The sequence below is a fragment of the Canis lupus genome, chromosome 5 (genome assembly GCF_011100685.1).
Source record: "Canis lupus familiaris isolate Mischka breed German Shepherd chromosome 5, alternate assembly UU_Cfam_GSD_1.0, whole genome shotgun sequence".
NCBI lineage: Eukaryota > Metazoa > Chordata > Mammalia > Carnivora > Canidae > Canis > Canis lupus.
The window spans coordinates 43,938,749-43,965,901 of NC_049226.1; the positions used below are offsets into that span (position 1 = coordinate 43,938,749).

Here is a 27,153-nt window from a genome sequence, read left to right on the forward strand (position 1 = left end):
CACTTAAAGGATCCCCTTTAATATTTCTTGCAAGGTTGGTTTAGTGATCACAAATTCTTTCAGTTTTTGTTTGTCCTAGAAGCTTTATATCTCTCCTTCTATTTTGAATAACATCCCTGCTGTATAAAATATTCTTGGCTGCATATTTTTCTCACTTAGTACCCTGAATGTGTAATGCCAGTCCTTTCTGGCCTGCCAGGTCTCTGTAGATAGGTCTGCTGCCAGCCTAATGTTTCTAACCTTGTAAGTTATAGACTTCTTGTCCCAAGCTGTTGTCAGGATTTTTCTCTTTATCTCTGAGATTTGCAAATTTCACTCATATAGCAAGGTGTTGACCTATTTTTATTATGAGGGGAGTTCTCTGCACCTCCTGGACTTGAATTCCTGCTTCCTTCCCCCGGTTAGGGACGTTCTCTGTTCTAATTTGCTCCAATATACCTTCTGCCACCACCACCCCTTTCCTCTTCTTCTGGGATCTTCATTATTCTAACATTGTTTCACTTATGTTATCACTTATCTCTCAAATTCTCCCCTGTGATCCAGTAGTTGTCTTTTTTTCTTAGCTTCTTTAGTCTCCATCATTTTGTCTTCTATATCACTAATTTTCTCTTCTGCTCATTTATCCTAGCAGTTAGAGCCTCCATTTTTTACTGCATTTCATTAATAGCCTTTTTTATTTCGACTTGATTAGATTTTAGTTCTCTTATTTCTCCAGAAGGCAATTGTCTAGTGTCTTCTATGTTTTTTTCAAGTCCAGGTAGTATCTTTATAATCATTATTCTGAATTCTAGTTCTGACTGACATGTTACTTATATCCATGCTGATTAGGTCCCAGGCAGTCAGTACTTCCTCTTGTTCTCTTTTTTGAGGTGACTTTTTCCATCTTGTCATTCTTGAAGAAAGTAGTTGGTTCTCCATTTATAGAGTTGCATCTATTCTTTTCTTAGATTCCCAGTTGAGTTTGCAGGTAATCAGAATGATTTGATAGCTAGCTGAATTCCTTGAACCAGATGAAACTAAGGTCTCTTATGTCTCTGCCATCTTGGACTTGGTCCATTGAGTGTCTTATAGATGTTTAGCTGGAGCCACCCAGTAGACTATTAAACATCTAAGTATGAAATTGCATGTTTTGAATTAGATATAATGATTTATGGATTATTTATTCAACAAATAATCATTAAGCAGCTACTGTGTGTTTAGTACATTAGGGATACAATAGGGAAAAAAAACAGCCCCAAATCCTTACCCTCATGGAACTTAAATTCTAAGTGGGGGATAAACAGCTAACTCATAATATATTTAAATAAAAGATGCATTATGTTGGGTAGTAAGTCCTAAGGAGAAAAAGCAAGGGGATATGAAATATATGAGAGGAGTATTTGGCATTTTAGATAGAAGAGCCTGGGAAGGCTACACTAAAAAAGTGGTTTTAAGTAAAGACCTGAAGAAAGGATGTTACATATGTACATTTCATGTGAAGAGCATTTTAAGCAAAAGGAACAGCAAGGGCAAAGGCTTCAATAGGGAAATATACCTGGCAATATCAAGGATGCCAGTGTGACAAGAGCTAAGTATACAAAAGAAAGAGTATTGGGGATCCCTGGGTGGCGCAGCGGTTTGGCGCCTGCCTTTGGCCCAGGGCGCGATCCTGGAGACCCGGGATCGAGTCCCACGTCGGGCTCCCGGTGCATGGAGCCTGCTTCTCCCTCTGCCTGTGTCTCTGCCTCTCTCTCTCTCTGTGACTATCATAAATAAATAAAAATTAAAAAAAAATAAAAAATAAAAAAAGAAAGAGTATTGAACATGAAGTGAGACCTAACTGGATACATGTAGAACTTTTAGGTCATAATAAGGACTTAGGCTTTATGAGATGGTAAACAGATTGAGGATTTTAAGCATAGTAGTGATATGATCTAACTTGTGTTTTAAAGGATCACTCTGGTTGCCATATGGGGAATAGATGTCAGGGGATTGAAGTTAAGCAAGAAGATAAATTAGAAGGCTACTGCAACAATCCAAGAATGATAGGATAGTTATTTGTACCAGGATGGTGGCAACAAGGGTGATAACAAAATGGTTGGACTCAGGATATACTTTGAAATTTTCTCACCCAAGCAACTGAAATAGCATTACCTTTAACAAATGGGGGAAGACTGCAAAAAGAGTATGTTTGCTGGACAAGGTGAGAGTGAGATTGTCGGGAGCTCAGTTTTGCACCTGCTAATTTTGAGTCAGAGGTGGCAGGTAGGCAGGTAGGTATATGGGTATAGGGTTCAGAGGAATGGTATAGTTAGAGATATATATTTAGGAGTCATTATCATATAGATGGTATTTAAATCATGCGTTGGATGAGTTCACCTAGGCTATGAGTGTGGACAGAAATAGGAAGAAGTCCAAGGATGAACGCTGCAGAAAAAGTAGAAAGAGCGCCAGATAACAAATGTATCTTGCAATCCAAGTTGAAGAAGAGGAGGAGGAGGAGGAGGAGGAGGAGAAAGGGGAAGGGGAGGGAGGGGGAAGGAAGGAAGGAAGGAAGGAAGGAAGGAAGGAAGGAAGGAAGGAAGGAAGGTTGGTTAAAGAACAAAGAAGGAAAAAAAACAAAGAAGGAGCAACTGGGTAAATTTTGCTGATAAGTAAGATGAGAACATTGGCAATTAATATTGTGGAGGTAACAGGACTTTGGCAAGAATTCTTTTGGTGGGGATCCCTGGGTGGCGCAGCGGTTTAGCGCCTGCCTTTGGCCCAGGGCGTGATCCTGGAGACCCGGGATCGAATCCCACGTCGGGCTCCCGGTGCATGGAGCCTGCTTCTCCCTCTGCCTGTGTCTCTGCCTCTCTCTCTCTCTCTCTGTGTGACTATCATAAATAAATAAAAATTTAAAAAAAAAATAAAACCTATATATTAAAAAAAAAAAAAGAATTCTTTTGGTGGAATGATAAGGGCTAAAACTTTACTGGATCAGGTTTAAGAATGATAAGAGCTAAAACTTTACTGGAATTAGAAACAATAAGTAAAGACAGTTCTTTCAAAGGAGTTGCCATAATTAAAGGAAAAATGAATGGGATGGTAGGTAGAGAGATGGAATCAAGAGAAATTTTTTAAGATAGGAGAAATAATGGCATATTTATCTGCTAAAAGGAATAATGCAGTAGAGTGAGAAAAGCTCATGATGCATGAGAGAATTACTAGAACAATGTTCTTGAATAGGTAGAAAGTAATGGAATCCAGTACATGAGTAGAGGAATTGACCTAAGCTGGAATCATAGCTAATTCATCCAAAGTAACAAGAGAGAAATAAGGAATGTAGTCATAGATATAATCAGGTGCAAGTAGTAACAGTGGAAATATTTGAAAGTTACCTGATTAGCTCAATTTTCTCACTTAATTAGCTGAAAGTAAAGATAGGAGAGTAGGGGATCCCTGGGTGGCTCAGTGGTTTGGCACCTACCTTTGGCCCAGGGCGCGATCCTGGAGTCCCGGGATCGAGTCCCACGTCGGGCTTCTGGCATGGAGCCTGCTTCTCCCTCTGCCTGTGTCTCTGCCTCTCTCTCTCTCTGTGTGTGTGTGTGTGTGTGTATCTATCATAAATAAATAAATAAATCTTAAAAAAAAAGATAGGAGAGTAGATGTTGACAATCAAGAAGAGAGAAGTATGAAATAGTGACCTTAGAAGGTGTAGTAAAAAGTGATTTGTACCACAGTATAATTGCTGGCACATTAAAGACACTTTAAGTTAATGATCCATAATTTAAGATGAGATCTGGCATCATGGTCGGATATTTTTTCTTCAGCTTCATTTAGCTGCAGAAGTTGAATTAAAATATATCATATTAATAGAAAACTTGAAGTATTAGGTCAGCAGATTAGGAGATGATTGCCACTGGAAAAAATAGTCTGTTACTCATAGTTTTCAAGAGGAGAGGGCAGGCAATCCCATAGGGAACTACATGGGAAAGCACTGGGTCAGACAGACATCAGGAAGAGGGAAAGGGAGAAACTGTGGGCCCATGTTTTTTATGGTTTTGGAGGGAGGGTACAGGTGAGGCATGATAAGCAGGCTTAAGATTGCTAGTTTGAGTAATATCAGTGGGTTCTGAAACATAGAGACCATCCTTAGTTGTCTGGTACCTGGCTATAGGGCGATTAGGGAAGGTGTATATAGTGGCCCAGAGTGTGAGGGCCTGATAAAGGGGGGCAGTTGGGCATAGACTGGTTTGCATTGGGAAATTGTGCCCATGGGAGGGGAGGAGGTGACAAGATAGGCAGGAAATCAGGCACAGTGCTTGAGCATATCAGTTTGTCCAGAACAAAATGTATTGGGCATAAACATGTGTTGCAAATGGTAGAGTATCAAGTTTACAAAAGATAGAGATGTGGTTAATATACAGGTGTAGGTTCAAAGTTAGAAGATAATTGGAATTAAACAAAGTTTTGGTTTTGCCAGCAAGTGTAGTGAATTTTAAAAAGGAGAAGGAAGATGAGAGTGTAAGGGTTATAATGCAGGTTTAATTGTATTGCATTTCACTTTATGGCACTTTGTTGATACTGTGAATTTTATAAATTGAAGGTTTATGGCAACCCTGTGTCAAGCTAGGTGCCATTTTTCAAACATTTGCTCACATTTCAAGCATTTGCTCACTTAGTGGCTCTGTTACATTTTGGTAATTCTTACAATATTTTAAACTTTTTAATTATTTGTTATTTTGAACTGTGATCAGTGATTATGATTCACTGAAAACTCAGATGATGGTTAGCATTTTTTAGCAATGAAGTATTTTTTAATTAAGGTATGTACATTGTGTTTTTAGACATAAGGCTATTGCACATTTAATAGACTACAGTACAGTGTAATCACAACTTTATATGCACCAGGAAACCAAAAAATTCATTTTACTCACTTTATTGTGCTATTTGCTTTATTGTGGTAGCCTAAAACTGAACCTGCAACATGTCCAAGGTATGCCTAATTAACTATGAATTATATTTATTAACCTTAAGCTCAGGGGAAAAGAGATTATGTGAGAGGGTTGAGTAAGGGAGTAAAGCAGGGTAGAATCAAGGGCTTAAAGGTGATAATGGAGTTGAAGGGAGTGAAATCGAGTTGTTTGAAATTGGGTATTAAGAAGGTGTAGGGGCACCGGGGTGGCTCATTCAGTTAAGCATCTGACTCTTGATTTCGGCTCAGGTTATGATCTCAGAGTTGAGAGATCCAGCCCCATGTTAGGCTTTGTGCTGATCATGTAGCCTACTTAAGATTCTTTCTTTCCCTCTCCCTCTGCCCCTTCCTCCCTCCTCCCCTCCTGCTTGCATGGTTTCTCTTTCTCCTTCTCAAAAAAAAGAGTAAGTTACCCAAGAAAAATCATTAAAAAGGGGGGGGAGGGTATATAAGCTGCAAAAATAGGAAGTGACAGTTGACCTTGCTAAGGACAAGGTCAAATGTATGACCATGAGAATAAATAGCTGACATGGCAAGGAGAACAAGATTATGTGAGAAAGGTTCAGTAATTTAGGATATAAAATCTTCAGGGAATGGAAGAAAGGAGGTGGTGCTGATGGTAGACTGCCATAAGGAAGTAGAATATAATATAAATCATTGAAACCCTGAGTTTTTACATTTACTCAAGGTGTGTGTGTGTGTGTGTGTGTGTGTGTGTAGAGACAGGGAGAGAAAGGGAGGGAACAACTGGATAACTGAGGTTTGAGCCAGAGTGTAATTTTCAAAAGAGGAAACTAATAAAGGAAAAATAGGAGACTAGCTTTTGTAAGGATAGAAGGGGCAAAGGTCAAGGAGAAAGCAAATACAAGTTGAAGGTAATGGTAAAAGAGTGATTCATTTGATGAATTGTGGATTTTGGATTAAATAGAGAAGAAAAACCTAAAAGTACTAATTAGTAGAAAATGGAAGGGTCAAGTGGTTAGAGGTCCCAAAGACATTGAAGAATAGGAGATGATGGTTTCACAGAAGAAGGAAGGGTCAACTGTCAAATGATACAAAGATAAGTACTGAAAAGAGTCTTTGTATTTGACAAGTTGAAGGACTAGGTGATTTTAATGAAAGTAGTCTCTATGCAGTAGGATAGAAGAGTTAGAGCTAGATTGTAGTGAATTATGGAGCAGATAAGAGGAATAAGGAAGTAGTATTATTGACTACTTAAAGAGTTGGAATATGAAAGGAAGGGTATATAAAGTAACACATAGAGGAAGACATAGCTAAAGGAAGGATTTTTAAGTTGATGGGGTGACTGGAGCATAATTATATGCTCAAAGGGAAAAGATAGGAAGTAATATGTAGTAGACAGGAAATTATTGATGAACAAAAGTCCCTGAGAAAGTAGTAACAGATTTCAGAGCACAAGTAGAAAGATGAGCCTTAGATAGGAATGGCAACTCTTGCTGAAAGAGGAAAGATGAATTTAGAAGTGTTTGTAGGATATGAAAGAAAAACATGACAATAGAGAAATAATTTAAAGAGCTTTCACCTGATCTTACTTTCTTAGAGATGTTGAAGGTGAAGTCATTTAGACACTGAAAGAGGGAGAATAGAGTAAAATACTTTAGAAGAATGTTAATTTGAAATACTACATGAATGGAATCCATTTATTTAAACAATCCTTCTTTAGTGACCACAATATACTGGGTACTGTTGTGGGTTCTAGGAATATAGCAATTAACAAGACCAAAGTTCTTGCCCTGAAGATGCTTACATTCTAGTAGAGGAGTGGACAACAAGAACAATGTATCAAATAGTAATAAAAGCTATGAAGAAAAATAAAATATGAAAAGTGGATTGATGGTTGCCATTTAAAAATATTTCATTCTTGTCTGTCTGATCTTTTATGTTTTGAAAGCAAAAGTACTATTTAAAATGTTTTCTTTGTGGGGTGGGGGAGGAGAGGGCAAGGGAGTGCCTGGCTAGCTCAGTCAGTACAGCATGCAACTCCTGATCTCAGGATCATGAGTTCAAGCCCCACGTTAGGTGTGGAGCCTACTTAAAATTAAAATTAAAAAATAATAATGGAAAAATAAAATGTTTTCTTTGGAAACAGATTTTCTTTTTATAATCTAAGAGAATATCATCCTTATTTTATAGAAATCCACAGTATAATCAGTACCAGAACAAAGAAATGACAAGATAGGGTTTTGAGTTAAGGAATCTGCAGAGTATACAAAAGTAAAATCATATTTTTTTCTCCAGGATGCAAACACTTTGATTTTATCTTCTCTTCTTATTAAAAATTATGTAATTGTTGAGACAGGAACACGATATTCTTTCCAGGTTTTATTTCTCATGCTTCATTCTGCCTATATGGCTGCACTGTATACTCACTTATGCCTACTATGTTCAAGGGACTTCCTAACCATAATATACAAATTAATCCATTTAATCCTCATAATAATCTATTAATAGGGAACTATTAATATCCCCATCTCACAAATAAAGAAACTGAGACCCAGAGAAATCACTATAGACTTTGGATCACACTGCTTAGGTTCAAATTTCAACTCTCGGAGGAATATTTCTCTCTTAAGCCTCTGTGACTTTATATAAATGATACAGCAACCTCTTAAGGGTCATGAGAAAAAAGTGACATAATGAATGTAAACATTCTAGAACTATGCTTACACATAATGAGCTCTCAAGTAGCTATTATTTCTTATTTATGTGTTCAGATTGTTTCCATGTTTCTAATGAAAGTCCGCTATTTTGTTGTTGGTTACTTTTCCTTCTGTCATGATCCTTTGTCTTATGTTTTCTTTTCTTAATATAGGAACGTTGGCCCACAGGCCAAGAAATCTATTAGCTTTATTAACACCGCAAGAGGAGGTTTCACAAAAAGCTATGTTGGTGCAAACCAAAGTAGAATGGCTATGTCAAAAACCATGACAATTCTACCTGAGATAAAAACAGAAAAAATGAATATTTCTACCCCAAAGACAGTCATACAGGTAATGTTCCTTAGAATTCTGAGTTTTAATTGAAAATGATACCATAAAGACCTTGACTAAAATGTTAAAGTAAAAAATATACTGCTTTGAAATAATCAACTCACTTCTAATAATGATATGTTAATTTTGTTAGAGTATTTACTGCATATCTTACAGCATAATATTGGCTCTTGGTTCCTATAATTCATTTCTAATAATGAGAACATTAGAGTTGAGTAAGGAAAGTCTACTCATGACCAAGAACTAGTTGATTATGGTATTAATAATAGCTAACCCAGTTACAGATAGTAAAGATAATATCCATTCTTCTTTGCAATGTACTCTAGAAAATATAAAATGAATTGTCACAAAATTGGTTATCTCATTAGAAAACTAAGAATTAAAATTTTTAAACTTTTAATCAAAGTTTAGTATAAATGCAGACAAGCATGTAAGTAATTAATATATAAATCTGAATGGGCTAAGCATTGACTTTTTTTTTTTTTTTAGATATGACACAAAAATCACAGTCCATTAAAGGTAAAATTGATAAATTGGACTCCATCAAAATTAAAGCTTCTGTCTTAGAAAGACATTGCTAAAAGAATGGAAAAAAAAAGCCATACAGTGGGAAAAATTATTTATAAAGCATATATCTGCTAAAGTACTTGTATTCAAAATATATAAACAATTCTCAAAACAATATTAAGGCAACATAATATTTAAAATAAGCAAAACATTTGAACAAATACTTCAACAAAGCACATATAAAGATAGCAAATGAGCACATCAAAGATGATAAGCATTAATCATTAGGGAAATGCAAATTGAAACCATGAGATACTGCTATATGCCTATTAGAATGCTTAAAATTGAAAGAGCATCCATACCAAATGTGGGCAGGTATGTGGAGGAACCAGAATTCTTATACACTGCTGGTAGGAATGGAAAATGAAAAACCATGGTTGTTTATTCAATGTTAAATATATACCTATTATATCACCCAGCCATTCCGCTTCTAGGTATCTACTCAGGAGAAAAGAAAGTATATGTTTATAAAAAACTCTAGTACAAGTGTTTATAGCATCTTTGTTTATAATAGCTAAAAAATGAAAACACACTAATTTTAATAAATGAATACTATATATTTGAATGTATATTACATGTACCATTATCTTAGTCAACTCAGGGTGTTATAACAAAGTACTATAGACTGGTTGGCTTGTAAACAAAGAAATTTATTTCTTACAGTTCTAGGGCTGGAAGCCCAAGATTAGAATGCAAGCATGGTTGAGTTCTGGTAAGGATCCTTCCAGGTTGCAGACTGCTAACTTCCTAATGTATTCTCTATATATCACATGGCGGAAAGAGATTTAGCTAACTCTCTGGCCTCTTCTCAGAAGGGCATGAATCCTATTCATGAGGTCTCCACCTTCATGATCTAATTACCTCTCAAAGTTCTACCTTCCAATACCATCACATTGGGATTAGGAAGCCAACATGAATTTTGAGTGTACATGAACATTCAGTCCACAATTACATGTAATTATATACACATTATATGTAATATGTATGTATTATACATATATACATGCAATGCATACATACTATATGGTATTACAATATGTAAAAGGGATAGTGCATCATGACCAACTGAGGGTAATGAACGCAAGGTTGTTGCAACATTTAAGAATCAATACTAGGGGATCCCTGGGTGGCTCAGCGGTTTAGCACCTGCCTTCAGCACAAGGCATGAGCCTGGAGTCCCGGGATCGAGTCCCACATCAGGCTCCCTGCATGGAGCCTGCTTCTCCTTCTGCCTGTGTCTTTGCCTCTCTCTCTCTCTCTCTCTCTCTCTCTGTCTGTCTCTCATGAATAAATAAATAAAATCTTTTTTTAAAAAAATGAAATAAAAAAATAAAAAATAAAAATCAATACTAATAAGGGAAAAGAGGGAAACTGAGTGGGGAAAAATTAGAGAGGAAGACAAACCATGAGAGACTCCTAACTGGGAAACAAACAAAGGGTTGCAGAACAGGAGGTGAGTGGGGAGATAGGGTAAGTGGGTGGTGGGCCCTAGGGACACATGATGAGATGAGCACTGGGTATTATACTATATGTTGGCAAATTGAATTTAAATAAAATTTTTTAAAATTAAAAAATAAAAATACTGAAAGCATTTAAATAAATAAATAAATACCAATACTACTTGCCATATTAGTAGACTGGGAAGGGAGAATCTATGGGATCATTAGAACAGGTAAAGAAAAAGCATTTAAAACAGTTTAATATCCATTCATTATATATATAAAAAAAATATTTAACCATTTAGCTAATCTGAAAAAGAAAGGATTTCCTCAGGGCATTCTGAAAAAACTACAGCTAACAGAGTTAGTGATGAAAGACTGAAAGCTTTTCCTCTCAGATCAGGAACAAGGCAAGGATGCCCACTTTTGCTGCTTCTCAACATAGTAGTGGGTGTCCTACCCAGAGCAATTAGTCAAGAAGAAAAAAGAAAAATCCAAAGTGGAAAGGAAAAAGTAAATTTCAGTTCACAGATGACATGATCTAGTATGTAGAAAACCCCAAAGATTCCACATTAAAAAAAAAAAAAAAGCCAAAAACTTAGAATAAATTCAGCAAAGGTGTAGGATAGAAAATATATATGAATATAGATATATGAATCAATGGAATAGAATAGAGGGCCCAGAAATAACCCCCTACATATATGTTCAAATGATTTTTGACAAGCATGCTAATTCTATGTTAATAGGGAAAGGAGAGTCTTTTCAACAAAGATGTTGGAAAAACTTGATATCTACATGCAAAAGAATGATATAGGACTCATACAAAAATAACTCCAAATGTATCAAGCTCTTAACAGCTAAAATGATAAAACTCTTAGAAGAGGGGCACCTGGGTGGCTCAGTTGGTTAAGTGTTCAACTCTTGATTTTGGCTCGGGTCATGATCTCAGTGTCCTGAAACAGAGCCCCAAGTTGGGCTCCTTGCTCAGCAGAGTCTGCTTCTTCCCCCTGCTCATTAGTGTGTGTGCATGCGCTCTCCCTCTCTCTCTCAAATAAATAAAATCTTTTTTTTTAAAAAAAGAAGAAAACATAAGGGAAAACCTTGACTTTGGATTTCTTAAAATATAACAGCAAATGCACATACAGCAAAAGAAGAAAATGGATATAATGAACTACACATCAAACATTAGAAACTTCTGTGCATCAAAGGAAACAACAACAGTGAAAAGCAACTGACAGAATTAGGAAAATATATTTAAAGATTATCTATCTGATAAGAAGTTAATGTTCAGATGATACAAAGAACTTCTATAACTCAATAATAAGTGGTCCAATTAAAAAAATGGATAAGAATTCAATATTTTTCCAGAGGAGATCCACAAATAGCCAACAGCAAATGAAAAAATGTTCAGCATCACTAATCATTAGGGAAATGCAGAACAGAAGAACAATGAGATACCAGCTAAGACCCGTTAGGATAGCTAAAAACACAACAATGGAAAATAGCAAATGTTGGTGAAGATCTAGAGAATTTAAAAACTTTGTGCACTGTTAATAGGAATGTATAATAGTCTAAACACTACAGAAAACAGTATTGTGATTCCTCAAAAAATTAAAAATAGAATTACCTTATGATCCAGTAATTCTACTTCCTGGTCTATACCCAAAAGAATTAAAAGCAGAGACTTGAACATACACCTACATTCACAGCAGTGTAATTCACAATAACTAAAAGGTGGAAGCAACCCAAGTTTTCCTCAGCAGATGAATTAAAAAAAAAAATGTGTGTATATACACACATGATGGAAAATTTTTAACTTGAAGAAGAAATGAAATTCCAACACTTGCTACAATATGGATGATATTACGCTAATTGAAATAAGCCAGTCACATAAAGGCAAAGTGTATGATTCCACTTATGTGAGATACCTAGAATAGTCAAATTCAGAGAAAGCAGAATAGTGGTTACCAGGGGATATTTTTACAGGGAAGTTATTTTTCTAATGGATATGGTTTCAGTTTTATGAGATAAAAGTGATTCTGGAGATGGATGGTGGTGATGGTTGCACAACAGTGTGAAAGTAGTTAATGTGAAAGAACTTAAAAATGGTTAAGATGATAAATTTTATGCATTCTGTATTTACTACAATTTTTAAAAAAGATAATTAGTTCAATGTTTCCTGCATGATGGCATGAAGATCTCCAATGCCCAGCTCAAGTGAAACTGGTGAAAGTTATTTTTTAAAAACAAGGATTTAATGCCTCAGGAATTGGACCTAAGGGCAAACAGTAAACAAAGAATCATTTAAGAACGTCTATGACAGTTTATAAGAAAGCCGTGGCATTTGAGCCAAGACCACTGCTTCCCTCCCAGCCTAGCAAGGTATATATTCCACTCTAGACTGCTTGCAGCCGAGAACACAAGGTTCCCCTTCCCCTTAGCTCCCATGTATAGGGGTTTCTTTTCCAAAAGCAGAACTTCAGCATTTCTCATCCTGCCCCCAAATACCTGTTGCTGAAGCCAAGTTCTACGTGGGTGCAGGTGAGAGGTATGGACTCCTTTCTTTTGCCTAATCACCACTGATGAATTCTACCTTGAGTGTGTAACACTGAGAATACTGAGGTCTTCCCTGGATCATGACATAACGGTTCCATGTCAGGAAAAGTAAGCTGAAAATATTTCAGGTTACTGCTCTGCCCCCTCCAAGAAGCATTTAACATCTAGAGTGAGGCTGTCACTCATAGAGAAGCTTACTATCATTTCCACTCTCACGTTCAGAGACCTGGTACAGAGATCTTATCTGAGGGAAGAAGCAAATTGTCAAACAAATAGCTTCTAATATCTTCCAAAAGGAACTAACTCCACTTACAATAGAGCATGGAGAAGTTTGAACCTAAGAGTACACTAAAAAACGGTGGAGGTAGGGGCGCCAGGGTGGCTCAGTTGGTTAAATGTCTGCCTTCGGCTCAGGTCATAATCTCAGGTCATTGAGCCCTACATGGGGCTCCTTGCTCAGCAGGGAGTCTGCTTCTTCCCTTGCCTCTGTCTGCTCTCTCTCTCTCTCTCAAATAAATAAATAAAATCTTTAAAAAAAAAAAAAACTAGAAGAGGTTGTGGCGAATGGGAATTGATTTAGATTCATGGATCAAATGAAGACTCACTCTAGACTGTAGGCTGGCTGGTTAACAGAGAACCTGGGAATAATGCAGCTAGGAGGAGCATTTTGGAGTGAGAATACCAAACTGACCTCAGAAATTATTCCCTGGAAGTAGTCACAATTTGATTGGATTAGAGAATTTGTGCCCCAGGGCACTGCTGGGAAAAAAAAAAAACAGTAGAGCAATCAGCAATCAGTGTAACAGCTAAGTGTATTGAAGAATAGTAGACAGCCCTACCAGTACCATTGTCATCCCAGGATGGATGTGAGGGTACCCAAAGTAGCTAGTCCCTGAGAAGCAACATCAGAGGGTTAACATTGTGTTGGGATAAATGACGGGAGAGGGCACATGCTCCATTAGCAAAGTACCATGAACTTAAGTATATATTTTAAGTATATGACTTAAAACAATAGAAGTCCATTGTCTCACAATTCTGGAGGACAGAAGTCTGAAATCAAGGTGTTAGTGTGGACATGTACCCTCTAAATATAACAGAGAAGGGTTAATTTCTCTTCTAGCTCTGGTAGTCCTAGACATTTCTTGGCTTGTAGATCTATCACTTCAATTCTCTATCTTCACATTATGTTCTCCCCATGTATTTTCATGATGTCTTACCTGTATGTGTATCTATGTCCAAATGTCCCCTTTCTATAAAGACATCAGTCATACTGGATTAGGTTCTCACCCTAATGATCTCATCTTAACGTGGTTAAGTCTGCAAAGTCCTATTTCCACAATCTGAGGTACTGGAGGTGAGGACTTCAACATATCTTCTTTGGGGGGCACAGTTCAACCCTTTATGGGGAAATAGATCTCACAAAGTGATCTAGGTAATCAAACAAATAAACAAATAGAAATTACAAGTTTTAGAAAGGACGGAGATAGCAATACCTAGCGTTACTACAATATGTTATCTAAAATCTCCAGTTTCCAACAAAACATAGGGCATACAAATAAATAGAAAAATATGACCTATACTCAAGAAAAAAAAAAGGCAATAGACACTGTGGGAAGAAGCAGATGTTAGACTTAACAAAAAGAGTTTTAAGAGAAGTCCTTATAAATGTCTTCATAGGACTAAAGAAACCATGATTAAAGTAGTAAAAGGAAGCATGATGACTGTCACATCCAATTCAGAAAAAAATCAGTAAAGAGACTCAACATCACTGATCACTGGGGAAATATAAATCAAAGCTACCAGGAGATATCACCTCACAGTTGTCAGAATGGCTAAAATCAACAAAATAAGGAACAACTGTTTTTGACAAGCATGTGGAGAAACCCTCATGTACTGTTCAAAATACAAACCAGTGCAGCCACTCTGGAAAGCAGTATGGAGTTTCCTCAAAAAGTTAAAAATAGAGCTACTCTACAATCCAGCAATTGCACTCATAGGTATTTGTCCAAAGGATACAAAAATACTAATTCAAAGGGATACATGCACCATAATGTCTATAGCAGCATTATTGAATTAGTCATCAATTGATGAATGGATAAAGAAGATGTGGTATCTGCCTCTCTCTCTCTCTCTCTCTCTGTCTCTCATGAATAAATAAAAATCTTTTTAAAAAGGTAAAAATAAAAAAAAATTTTAAAAAGTTCTCACCATGGAGTGTTTGGGTGGCACAGTTGTTTGGCCAGCAAACTCTTGATTTCAGCTCAGGGGTCCCAGGATCAGGCCTGAGACAGGCTCCCCACTCATCATGGAGTCTGCTTGGGATTCTCTTCTCCCTCTGCCTCTCCTCCCCATCCAGGGCTTTCTCTCTCTCTCCCTCTCCAAAATGAATAACATCTTTAAAAAAATAAGTTCTCGTCATAATAAAAAATAATTTTGTAACTATGTGACGTGATGGATTTTATTTTTTAATTTATTTTAGAGAGTGAGTAAGTGAGGGAAGGGACAAAGAGAGAAACTCCCTAAGCAGACTGTCTGCTGGGCACAGAGCCTGATGCGGGACTCAGTGTTACAACACGTGAGATCATGCCCTGAGCCAAAATCAAGAGTCAGACACTTAACCAACTGAGCCACCTACATGCCCTTGAGGTAATGGATTTTTAATAAATGTATTATTTTTTAAAGATTTTATTTATTCGTGAGAGACACAGAGAGAAAGAGAGGCAGAGACACAGGCAGAGGGAGAAGCAGGCTCTCCGCAGGAAGCCCGATGTGGGACTTGATCCCAGGTCTCCAGGGTCACGCCCTGGGCTGAAGGCGGCACTAAACCATTGAGCCACCCAGGCTGCCCTAAATAAACTTATTGTAATCATTTTGCAATACATACATACATCAAGTCATTATGTTGTATACCTAAAGTGGGTACAATCTTATGTATCAGTTATATCTCAATTAAAATTAATCAGATAAAATTCAGTTTCTGAGTTGCACGAGAAAAAATTATAAAGAACCAAAAGGAAATTCTGGAGTAGAAAAGTACATTAGTCAAACCTTTAAAAATTCACTAGCAGAGATAAATAATAGATTTTAACTGACAGAAGGAAGAATTAGCAAACTTGAGGATAGATCTATAGAGATTATGCAACCCAAAAACAAGAGTGGGGAAAAAAAGAATGAAGAAAATGAATGGAGCCCCAGAGAGGATGATACCAACCAAAAGCAACAGAATACAGATCCTTCTCAAGTACGCATGGAATATTTTCCGGGATAGCTCACATGTTAGGCCACAAAATGAGTCTTAATTAAAAAAAGAATTGAAATCATATCAAACACCATTCCCAGCCACAAAGTTAGAAAACTAGACATTAATTACACAAAGAAAATTGGAAAGTTAAAAAATATGTAGATGCTACTGAATAACTAATGGGTCAAAGAAGAAATCAAAAGAGAAATTAAAAAAATACCTGAGACAGATGAAAGTGGACATATACCAAAATTTGTGGGATGCAGTTATAAAGGGAAGTTATAAAAGGGAAGAAGTTATAAAAGGGAAGTTCATAGAGATACCTATCTCAAGAAACAAATGACTAGAAAAAGAATAAGTGAAGCCCAAAGTTAGTGGAAGTAAAATAATAACAGATTTGAGCAGAAATAAATGAACTAGAGGCTGAAAAGACAATAAAGATCAATGAAACTAAAAGCTGGTTCTTTGAAAAGATAAAGTTGACAAATCTTTATATTCACCAAGAAAAAAAAAAGAGATTCAAATAAACAAAACCAGGTTCAAATGAATAAAATCAAAAACAAACGAGAGGGATGCCTAGGTGGCTCAGTGGTTGAGAGCCTGCCTTCGGCTCAGGATGAGATCCTGGGGGGAGCCCCGGTGGCTCAGTGGTTTAGCGCCACCTTTGGCTTGGGGTGTGATCCTGGGGACCGAGGATCCAGTCCCACGTCTGGCTCCCTGCCTGGAGCCTGCTTCTCCCTCTGCCTGTGTCTCTGCCTCTCTCTCTCTCTCTCTCTCTCTGTGTGTGTGTGTCTGTCATGAGTGAATAAATAAAAGTCTTAAAAAAAAAAAAAAGATGTAATCCTGGAGTCCTGGATCAAGTCCCACATCAGGCTTTCTGCAGGGAGCCTGTTTCTCCCTCTGCTTCTCATGAATAAATTTTAAAAAATTTAAAAAGAGAGATGTTACAATTGATACTACAGAAATACAAAGGATCATAAGAGAATATTATGAATAAATATATGCCAACAAATTAGACAACTTAGAAGAAATGTATAATTCCTTAGAAATGAACAACCAATCGAAATTGAATTATGAGGAAATAGAAAATCTGAACAGTCCAATTATTATTAAGGAGATTGAATCACTAATCAAAAACCTCCCAACAAACAGAAGTCTACGACCAGACAGTTTTACTGGTGAATTATAGCAAACATTCAAAGAACTAATATCAATCCATCTCAAACTTTTCCAATAAAGGAAGAGGGGGAAACTCTTCCAAATTCATTTTATGACGCCAGCCTTACTCTAATACCAAAACTATACAAGGACACCACAGGAAAAGAAAATTACACACCAATATCTGCAATGAACATAGATACAAAACCCTAAACAATATTGACAAATGAAATTCAACAATATATTAAAAGGATTATAGATAGCTAAAGCAATCTTAGAAAAGAATAAAGCTGGAGACATCAGCCAGTCTGATTTCAAACTATATTACAGGACTGTCATAATTAAAACAGTATGGTATTTGTATATAAACGCATAGATCAATGGAACTAAATAGCCCCAAAATAAATACACACATATATGGTCAATTAATTTACAATGAAAGAGCAAGGTATATACACTGGTGAAAAACACTATCTTCAATAAGTAGAGTTAGAAAACCTGGAAAGGCACGTGCAAAAAAATGAAGTTGGACCACATATACTATATACAAAAACTAACTAAAAATGGATTAAAAACTTGAATGTAAGACCTGTATTTCTGTATGTGTTAAATTTCAAAATGGAAAAGATTAAGAATTGGCAAAAACAAAAATATGTAAAAATTGGGAAATATTTTCTAATAAAATATTGAATGAATAAATGTGGGCTTTTTAAAGCTTATACATAAGAAATTAAATTTACAAAAATATTAACAATCTGGGTGAATTATTTTTCTTTTTGAATTCCCTCAAAATTAATAATATTACTTGCATAGAGGTAAAAACATGAATAAGACGCTTTTTAAAAGTATGCCTAGTTAAGAAATTTTGTAAGAATAAAATCTTTCACTCAATTTTTCGTATTCATTCCATGCTAGAAACAATGTATTCATTTTTCTACTACTTTTATTTCTTTTTTTTATTTTTTTTTATTTTTTTTTAATTTTTATTTATTTATGATAGTCACAGAGAGAGAGAGAGAGAGAGGCAGAGACACAGGCAGAGGGAGAAGCAGGCTCCATGCACCCGGAGCCCGACATGGGATTCCATCCCGGGTCTCCAGGATCGTGCCCTGGGCCAAAGGCAGGCGCCAAACCGCTGCGCCACCCAGGGATCCCCTACTTTTATTTCTATTTTCTAGGACCTGTTACTCAGAAATCCTTTTTTCTTTTTAACTTATTTCATTTTAAATTACCATTTTCCACAGGTAATTAATCCACAAGGAGATGATGTTACTCCCCGACCTCTTTACCGTCCAGACCCACATATGGGTACAGCTAAACCAAATAAACTACTGACATCACAAGAAGGATCATATGCATCAGACTATATATCTTCCTATAGCCTTTATCAGAATACATTAAATCCTAGTATATTAGGGCAGTTTACAAGGTAGAGTATATTATTCTAATATTCTGTTTCACATCATATGTACTATCTTTTCATATTGCATATATGTAATTTAGATGTTGTCTTCAGTCTCCCAATGCCACTCTACGTTAGTGTGTCATATCTATGTTCTCCTCATGTTTTACTTAGATGTACAGCTTTGCATAACTTAAGAGTTCCCTGACATACCAAAACATTTGTGAGAAAATATATAGATTTTACTAAGGATGTCCTGAGGAATCAAAAGGTGGGGCTAGCATCACATACCACAGAACATATTTCTTCAATTTCTTTTATGTTGCAATTTATGGGAAGAAGTAGCTTTCCTTCTCCCTGTCCCACCCCCTCATTCTTCCATGAAAATCCCTGTTCTGCTAGGGTTTGATTTCTCTTTTGTCTCATAATTTTTTTATAAAGGAAATGTTATGCATGTATTTTGTATGTAGACACTTACTGAAATTTTAGTAATGCTTACAATAGAGAAGTTCAATCTATGCAATAATAAAACAGTATGTCCTAAAATAATCTAAAGATTATTGGGAAATATTTTAGTGTGTAATTAAGAACAAAATCTTAGGAGAAAATATGTCATTCGAGTGTCTGTCTCCAAATTTGCATACAGTAGCTGTAGGAATGCTCTATAAAACAAAGAATATTCCAGTAAATTGAACCTACCCTTTTGGAGGACAGTTGGACTTATAAATACAAAGGGAAAAAAAGTATATAATATCATTAAGGAATATTAAGTTCATATGTTTAAATAAATTATTTTTGTATTCTTTGATGTATTGATTTTCCCAACCAGTGTATACATTTTCTTTTATTCAAATCTTATAAAATTGAATAAATCACAGTTAAGATGAGATTTGAATGATGGACAAATAATTAGTAAAAAGTGAAAAGAAGTTCCAGGCTGAGGCTGTAAAATAAGAGAGCACCACAAGATTGAGGAGAATGGGGAAGAGAAGAGTGATAATGAAGATGGAGAGACTGGATAGGTAGACTGTACTTTAGCTTTTCATACTAAATATATTGGGAGCCCATCGAAGCACTTTAAACATAGGTTTGACATATTTTATCTCTAAAATACATTTATAATGACTTTTTACTTCAGGAACACTACAAACCAACTCAGTGTTTAAAGAAGTAGTTTATTTTTATCAATTTTTCTTACGTGATTATAGTATATTTTATTTCTCAACATGATAATGTTATTATTTATACATTTAATTACCCATGAGAACATCTAAATAAAAGAATCATGTTTTCATTATTGAAGGTCAGTTTTAGGAAGCAGTACAGTTACTAAATCAAGTGTATCTACTACTGAATCAATAGCAGAAGACCTAGAAGAACCTTCGTATAAACGGGAAAAACTGACTAGTTTTACAGGTAATGAAAATATTATAATTTATTTCAGTAACAGCCTATTATTTCTTTAGCAAATATGGTTATTATTTGTCAAGTATTTGAGACAAAAGAACTATGGCAATGATTCCCAAATTCTGACCTAAGGAGTAGCTACATGAGAATTACCAGGGTAGTAGTAAAGTTCCCAAGGTGATTCCTGAACCACCAGCCTCAGGAACCACAGATCCTGCTTTAGAAGTATTCTGCTTCTAACTCAGGAGACAAGTCATTCTGATACATTGTGATCAGTGCCCTAATAGGACATAAGCAGAATGTGATGGGAGCACTTTGAAAGTCGCACCTCTGAGATGGGAAAAAAAAAAAAAAAGAGTTCACAGAGAACATTATTGAGTTTTGAACTGGGTTTTAAAAAATGATTAGTAATTTGTCAGGAAAACAAATAGGAGTGACTCCTTCCAGGCAGAGCATAAAATATGAGCTAAAGGATTATGAAAATGAAAATAGAAGAATGGTGAAATAATGGATGATCAAAAGTGCTGGAAGAAATGGGTACCTCCTTGAGGAACATTCGCCTTGGAGTGCAGCAAGGGTGTCTCTTCCTCAGATGATAATGAAGGGTTAATATAAGTATTCATAAAGTGGGAAAAGTGCTTGATAGATCTTTGGTGTTAAGATATGTAAGGAATACTCTAACAAGTAACAGTACCCAGCTACCATTAGCTTAAACAATCACCTATTTTTCTCATATTAAAGGATCTTAGAGGGTAGATTTTAGATTTGATTTTGTGGCTTAATTGTCAGACTCTGGATTGGCAGCGCTGCTATTCTGTTTCCTTAACACTTTGCTTCTTGCTTTTTCTTCATGGTCTCAAAATATCTACCTCAGCTCTGAGTATATATCTACAGTAAAGGCAGAGAGAGGGAGAAAGGCAGTAGCACCTTTATTTATCAGGAAAGTAAAAGTTTTCCCAGGAGCCACCTTCTTTCCTATATATTTCTGCTGTTATCTTACTGGCCAGAACTCTCTCTTATCACCCCCAGCTTCAAGAGAGGCTAGGAAACCTAAACGCTTGATTTTCTTAATGCAAAGAGCAAGGGAAGGGAGAAAGCCTTAGCAATGAAAATTTAGGCATTCAGCAGTGTCTGTTACATCATGGAAGATCATCCTATCAGAGGGAGACAGGAGGATTATTGGATTATTATAATCTCCTCCAGTTTTGGAGCGATTGAATATATCTCACAACATGTTCTTTGACCACATAAAGCCATCTGCAATGTATGATCCATCATGATGTTTTGGTAAAATGAAAATTGAAAATAACAATTAATAAATGATTCTTATTAAGTCATGTATTTTAGATTTACGAGTTGTAAGGGCAACACCTGAAAAAGTTGTAACAAAAGAAGACCTACAAAAGACCATAGAGATAACACTCACAGAGACGGAAACACTGAGATTTTTTAACCTACCAACCATCATGATTTCTGTGGAATCTGAAGAAGCTGAGAAACTACTGTATGTATGGATCAATTGTTTATTTGCTTCTGCAACTTAAGTGCTAAGTCAGAGGTTCTTATTCTTGTTTCTGTTTTGGGGGATTCATGGATAAATATTGGTGGCATATGTGCTTGGTGAAATTATATATAAAGTTACATATGTGCCCTTTGAAATAATATGTAAAGTGTTTATGTTGTATATGCCTTCTTTTTTCTACTGGAAGAACCCATTGCTTTACCATAATCTTTAAAAGGAAAGGACTTCTTTCTTTTTAAGAAAGGACTGACATTTTTATATTTAAAACTTAAGAAGGAAAAATATGTAATGGGAAAATAACTGAAATTACTGTATCAGAGCAGACTTTCCATTTCTCCTTATTAATAAATTTAAATCATTAGTTTTTGCCTTGTGTATTTTGAAGCTCTGTGGTTAGACACATACATGTTAATGATCGTTTATGCCTTTTTGAGAGAATTGACCCCTTTATCATTATGTAATGTCCCTCTTTATCTCTGATAATTTGCCTTCCTCTGAATAACAAATGGACAGATAAGTGATCTGAAATCAGAGAGGGAGAGATGCTAGAAGCAAATGTCAAAATTAGGGGATCCCTGGGTGGCTCAAGGTTTGGCACCTGCCTTTGGCCCAGGGCGTGATCCTGGAGTCCCATGATCAAGTCCCACATCGGGCTCCCTGCATGGAGCCTGCTTCTCCCTCTGCCTGTGTCTGTGCTTCTATCTGTGTGTTTCTCATGAATAAATAAATAAAATCTTTAAAAAAAATGTCAAAATTAGCACATGCATCTAGAGTCTGTTAAATCTTGGGTCCTCCTCAAAGACCATTAAAAGGATTTCAGTTTTCTCAAGTGATCCCAGGTCTTATAGCTACTATCATAAGCAAACACAAATTTTCTCTGACGGAAAGCACATCCCATTTAGGGTCTTAAGATTCTCTCAGATTGGGACACCTAGGTAGCTCAGCGGTTGAGCCTCTGCCTTCAGCTTAGCACGTGATCCCAGGGTCCTAGGATCAAGTCCTGCATGGGGCTCTTTACAGAGATCCTGCTTCTCCCTCTGCCTGTCTCTGTCTCTCTCCATGTGTCTCTCATGAATAAATAAATAAAATCTTTTAAAAAAATTCCCTCAGATTGAGTTTGGTAGAAACACACCAAACCAATAAAGAAGACATTATGAATGAGAATTAAAAGAAATAACAAACCCTAGATCTACATCATGATGACTGTGGATACTGAGATATTATTAGGGCTATATTGTGAGACATAGAATATAACATATACGTGAAATATTTAAATAAAAGGTTTAACACCTCACTAAAAATGATGACTCATATTTGCAAAAACATCTAAAAAGAACTCTAAAATAGAGTATGTTTACATAATTGTTGAAATTAAAAAGTAAACATTAAATTTAAAGAAGTCATAATTGAACAGAGATTTAATAAATTGAAGCATAGATCTGGATAAATTAAACAAAATAAACATTGGACAGAAAAATGTGATATAAAGTATGAGAGAGAAATGCCTGGGTGCCTCAGTGTTAGAGCATCTGCCTTTGGCTCAGGATGTAATCCCGGGGTCCTGGGATCAAGTCCCAGATCGGGCTTCCTGCATGGAGCCTGCTTCTCCCTCTGCCTCTCTCTCTCTCTCTCTGTGTCTCTCATGAAAAAATAAATAAAATCTTTAAAAAAAAAAAAAAGAGTAAGGACTTTCTCAAGCTCTTAAAAGACATAATGTCTCAGAAATAGGAATAAATATATAAATAAGCACAAAAAAGAAATGGACTAAGTGTGTTGTACTGATACTCCAAAATATCAAATATTAAAAGAAGATTTTAAAAACAGAAGAAAAAAAAAGCATATCATCCACAGGCAAACAATTAAACCAATGGCATTATTAGGGTCAAAGAAGTTCACTTCATAATGACAGGAAGGTAAAAATAATTCTAATTTTGAATACTCCTAATAAAATAACCTCAATATATATGAAGCAGAAACTAGAAACTTGATAAGTATCCTATTAAAGTAGGAGATTTAAACATGCCTCTCAATTACTGTATGTCTTTCAGATAAAAAGTTCACATACATATAAAAGATTTGAACCAAAAACATAATTTAATAATCACAACTCAGCATTTAACAATTACAGAACATACACTCTTTTCAAGCACAAACAGAACATTTACAAAAATTATCCCCACACAAGATTATGAAGCAAGGTTTCAAAAATTTCCAAGAAATAGTATCAGACAAACTAAATTCTCTGGCCACAAATATAATTAAGTTAAAATTAATAACACAAATTTCAATAAAAATATAGATACATAGTCACATACACATTTGGAAGTTTAAAAAGCACATTTTCTAAATTCCTCATGAATCAAGGAGGAAATCATAATGGAAATTTAAGAAATACTCAGAATTAAATAATTATGAAAATGATACCCACAGGATGACACAGATGTAGTACTTTGAAGGAAATGTATAGCTTTCAGTGTTTATAGAAAAGTTCATAAAACTTATCTGTAGACATTGAAAGTAGCAAGGATGCTGAGAGGTATAGTAAATAGAATCCTTTGGAGGTAGTTCAGTGCCATCTTTTCCTCAGGAGTTTTTTGAACTCTCGCTTCATGTTTGATGTAATCCACATTAAGAAAGGTAAGTTTAAAGAGAAAACATAATATAAAGAGATAATATCTGTGGTAATATTTTTTATTAATGAGTTGAATATACTTTATTTTTTATAGTCGGAGAAACAAGAATTACGAGACCCTTTGTAGAAATAGATTAGGTAATGACTTATATGTTGAAAGGATGATGCAGACTATTAATGGAGCACCAAAGAATAAAGATGTTCAATGTGACAAAATCATAAAAGAAGACAAAGGTAATTTATATTTTATTCTTCTTGATAAACTACCGTATTTTAATGTACATTTTCTGAGTCTGTCAGTTAACAAATAAATGTTGAAACATATAAAGCAAAGATAGAAATACTTTGGCCAAATTGCAATGGTAGATGGGTGATCTATAGCTTTTAGAATATGACAAATGCTGAGTAATAAACATAAATATAGAAGATTTCGGTAACATAATTACCATTTTTAATTTCTATAGAAACTCTTTCATGCAATTTTATACTCTTCAAATGTTTATGAAATATTTAGAGAAACTGCTTTTTCACAAAGAATATCAACCACAACTAATAATATTTAAAATGTGCCAGACATTATTCTAGGCCTTTCACGTAAATTAACTGGTTTAATTCTCACAACAACCCTATGAAATACATACTGTTGTTACTCTCCATTTTTGGAGGAAGAAACAAGTGAAGAGAAGTTAGCTAATTTGCCAAGGTCACTCAGCTGGCATGGCACACAGGAATACCCTCAGACAGTCCTTTACTACACTTATTGTTTTTTTTTTCTATGTTTATAAATTAACAATCCTGTATAGTGAACAATCTGTGAAGTAGGACTTAAAAGGTAATTAGAAGAAAGTTTTTAATTTTAATGGCCTTTGTTACTCAGCAAAACTATAAGCTAGTTCTTTTGAAAGATTAAAATAGACAAACTTCTAAGCAAGTACTAGATCAAAAAAAGGGCAACTTATAATGAATGGAAAGCTTTGTGGCATCTTTACTCACTCTTGCCATACTCTCCTCCCCAGTATGGTGTTGGTCTTAAAGATAGCAGTCTGCCTTCTGGCTTTTGGTTCCAGAGGGAACAGAGCAGACCTTATTCTCAGTGGGTTGGTTTCTCTCTTTGAACCCATCTGGGAGGCTACCTAAAGGACTAACACAGAGCACTTGTCTGGTGTGTGTTTTTTTTTTTTTAATCTTCATTTTTAAATTCAGAGCTCTCTCAGGTGGTAAAGCAGCTGTGCATAGTGCATTCTCCACAAATATTGAAAGGCAAATGAACAACTCATCTCTCTTAGAGGGAATCAAACAAGAAACACACTGAAAGCGTGAGAGAAAAAGCTAGGGAGGAAGCTTCTTTGGGAAATTAAGATACTGAAAAAGGCTTGCATGTACAGGGAAATTTAGAAAGTCATGTGCATACGTAGGACAGGACGCATGCTCAGAAGAGACCTGAAAAGATCCTAATCTTTCACCTCTCGCTGATCTCTAGGCTCAGTACAAGCAGGAAATGAAGGCTAAGGCATACTTGTAAACAGCCTGGCTAAGCATTAAAAGAATACCTTAACACAGACTCAATCTACAAAGACCAGGAGATTTCCCTCCCCCCTTTGTTTCTCTATTCCTTTCTTTTTCTTTTCTCTTTGCTCTCCTTTTTTTCTGATGGGGGAGGAATTCAAGTGTTCAAAGAAATCTCTGTCAGGACACTTGCTGACCAAAAGCCAAAGATCAGACACTTCAAAGATGATACATGACAAAGAATCCAGTCTTTATAAAAATACTTTAGAAACATCACTAAGCAAACAAACTAGGACTCACACAGCATACTACAAAACAAAACCCAAGGACCAAGAAGATTCTGATTTACCACACTATTATATTCAAAATGTTCAGTTCTCAAAAAATTACAAAGGATAGAAAGAAATAAGAGAGTAAGGCCTGTTTAAAGAAGAAATTAACAGAAACTCTCTCAGTGGAAGTACATTGTATTTATTATCCAAAGACTTTACATCAATTGTACTAGATATTCTTTTTTTAAAATTTTTATTTATTTATGATAGTTACAGAGAGAGGCAGAGAGAGAAGCAGGCTCCATGCACCGGGAGCCCGACATGGGACTCGATCCCGGGTCACCAGGATCGCACCCTGGGCCAAAGGCAGGGACTAAACCGCTGCACCACCCAGGGATCCCTGTATTCGATATTCTGATAAGTCTAAAGGAAACTGTGGGCAAAGAGCTAAAGCAAACCAAAATGATGTACAAACAAAAAATATGAATAAAGAGATAGGAATTATTTAAAAAAACAAATTCTGGAGATGAAAAGTACAATAATTGAAATGGAAAAACTCGCTAGAGGTATTTATGGCAGATTTGAGCTGGCAGCAATTCTTAAAAAACAGGTCAATTAATATAGGCTGAGGAGCAGAAAGAAAGAAGAGTAAGGAAAAGTGAACACAGCTCAAAGGACCTATGGGGCTCCACCAAGCATACCAACATACACATAAAGGGAATTTTAGAATGATAGAAGGAAAAAGAAATGGAGGGGAACAAAATAAATTTAAGGAAATAATGGCCAAAAAGCTTCCAACACTTGATTAAAGTCATGAATCTGGACATTTGAGACACTCAACAAACCCCAAAAAGGATAAACAAACAGATCTACACTTAGGTCAGCCACATTATAACTAAATTTTGAAAGAATCTTGAAAGCAGAAAAAAAAAAAAGTGACTCAGGTACAAGGAATCCTCAGTAAGATTACACTCAATTTCTCAGCAGAAACCATGGTGTCCAGAGGTCAGTGGGATGCCATACTTAAAGAGATGAAAGAGAACTATCAAACAAGAAGTCTATATCCTTCTAATAATTCTCATGATAAAGAAATTAAATAATTAAGATCAAATATATTCCTATGAAGGATAAATTAAGCTACTCCCAGATAACAAAAAGCTAAAGCAATTCATCACTAGTAGAATAGCCTTATGAGAAATGCTAAAAGGAATCCTTCAGGCAGAAATGAAAGGACAACAGTTGGAAACTTGAAGACATATGAAGAAACAAAGAGCACTGGTAAAGGTAACTACATAGGTAAATACAAAAGTCAGTATTGTGGGCGCCTGGGTGGCTCGGTGGTTGAGTGTCTGCCTTTGGCTCAGGTTGGGATCCTGGGATCCTGGGATTTACTCCCATGTCAGGCTCCCCACATGGAGCCTGCTTCTCCCTCTGCCTACGTCTCTACCTCTCTGTGTCTCTCATGAATAAATAAGTAAAATCTTAAAAAAAAAAAAAAAAAAAG

General features: G+C 35.8%; 1 protein-coding gene across 1 annotated transcript in view; it reads left to right on the forward strand.

Moving 5' to 3' along the window:
• Positions 1 to 27,153, forward strand: part of DNAI4 (dynein axonemal intermediate chain 4) — a 100,749-nt gene that overhangs the window by 11,226 nt on the left and 62,370 nt on the right. Inside the window, 5 exon segments of the mRNA XM_038537175.1 lie at positions 7,770 to 7,947; positions 18,153 to 18,337; positions 19,614 to 19,726; positions 21,065 to 21,221; positions 23,966 to 24,105. Coding sequence (XP_038393103.1) covers positions 7,770 to 7,947; positions 18,153 to 18,337; positions 19,614 to 19,726; positions 21,065 to 21,221; positions 23,966 to 24,105 — 773 coding nt within the window.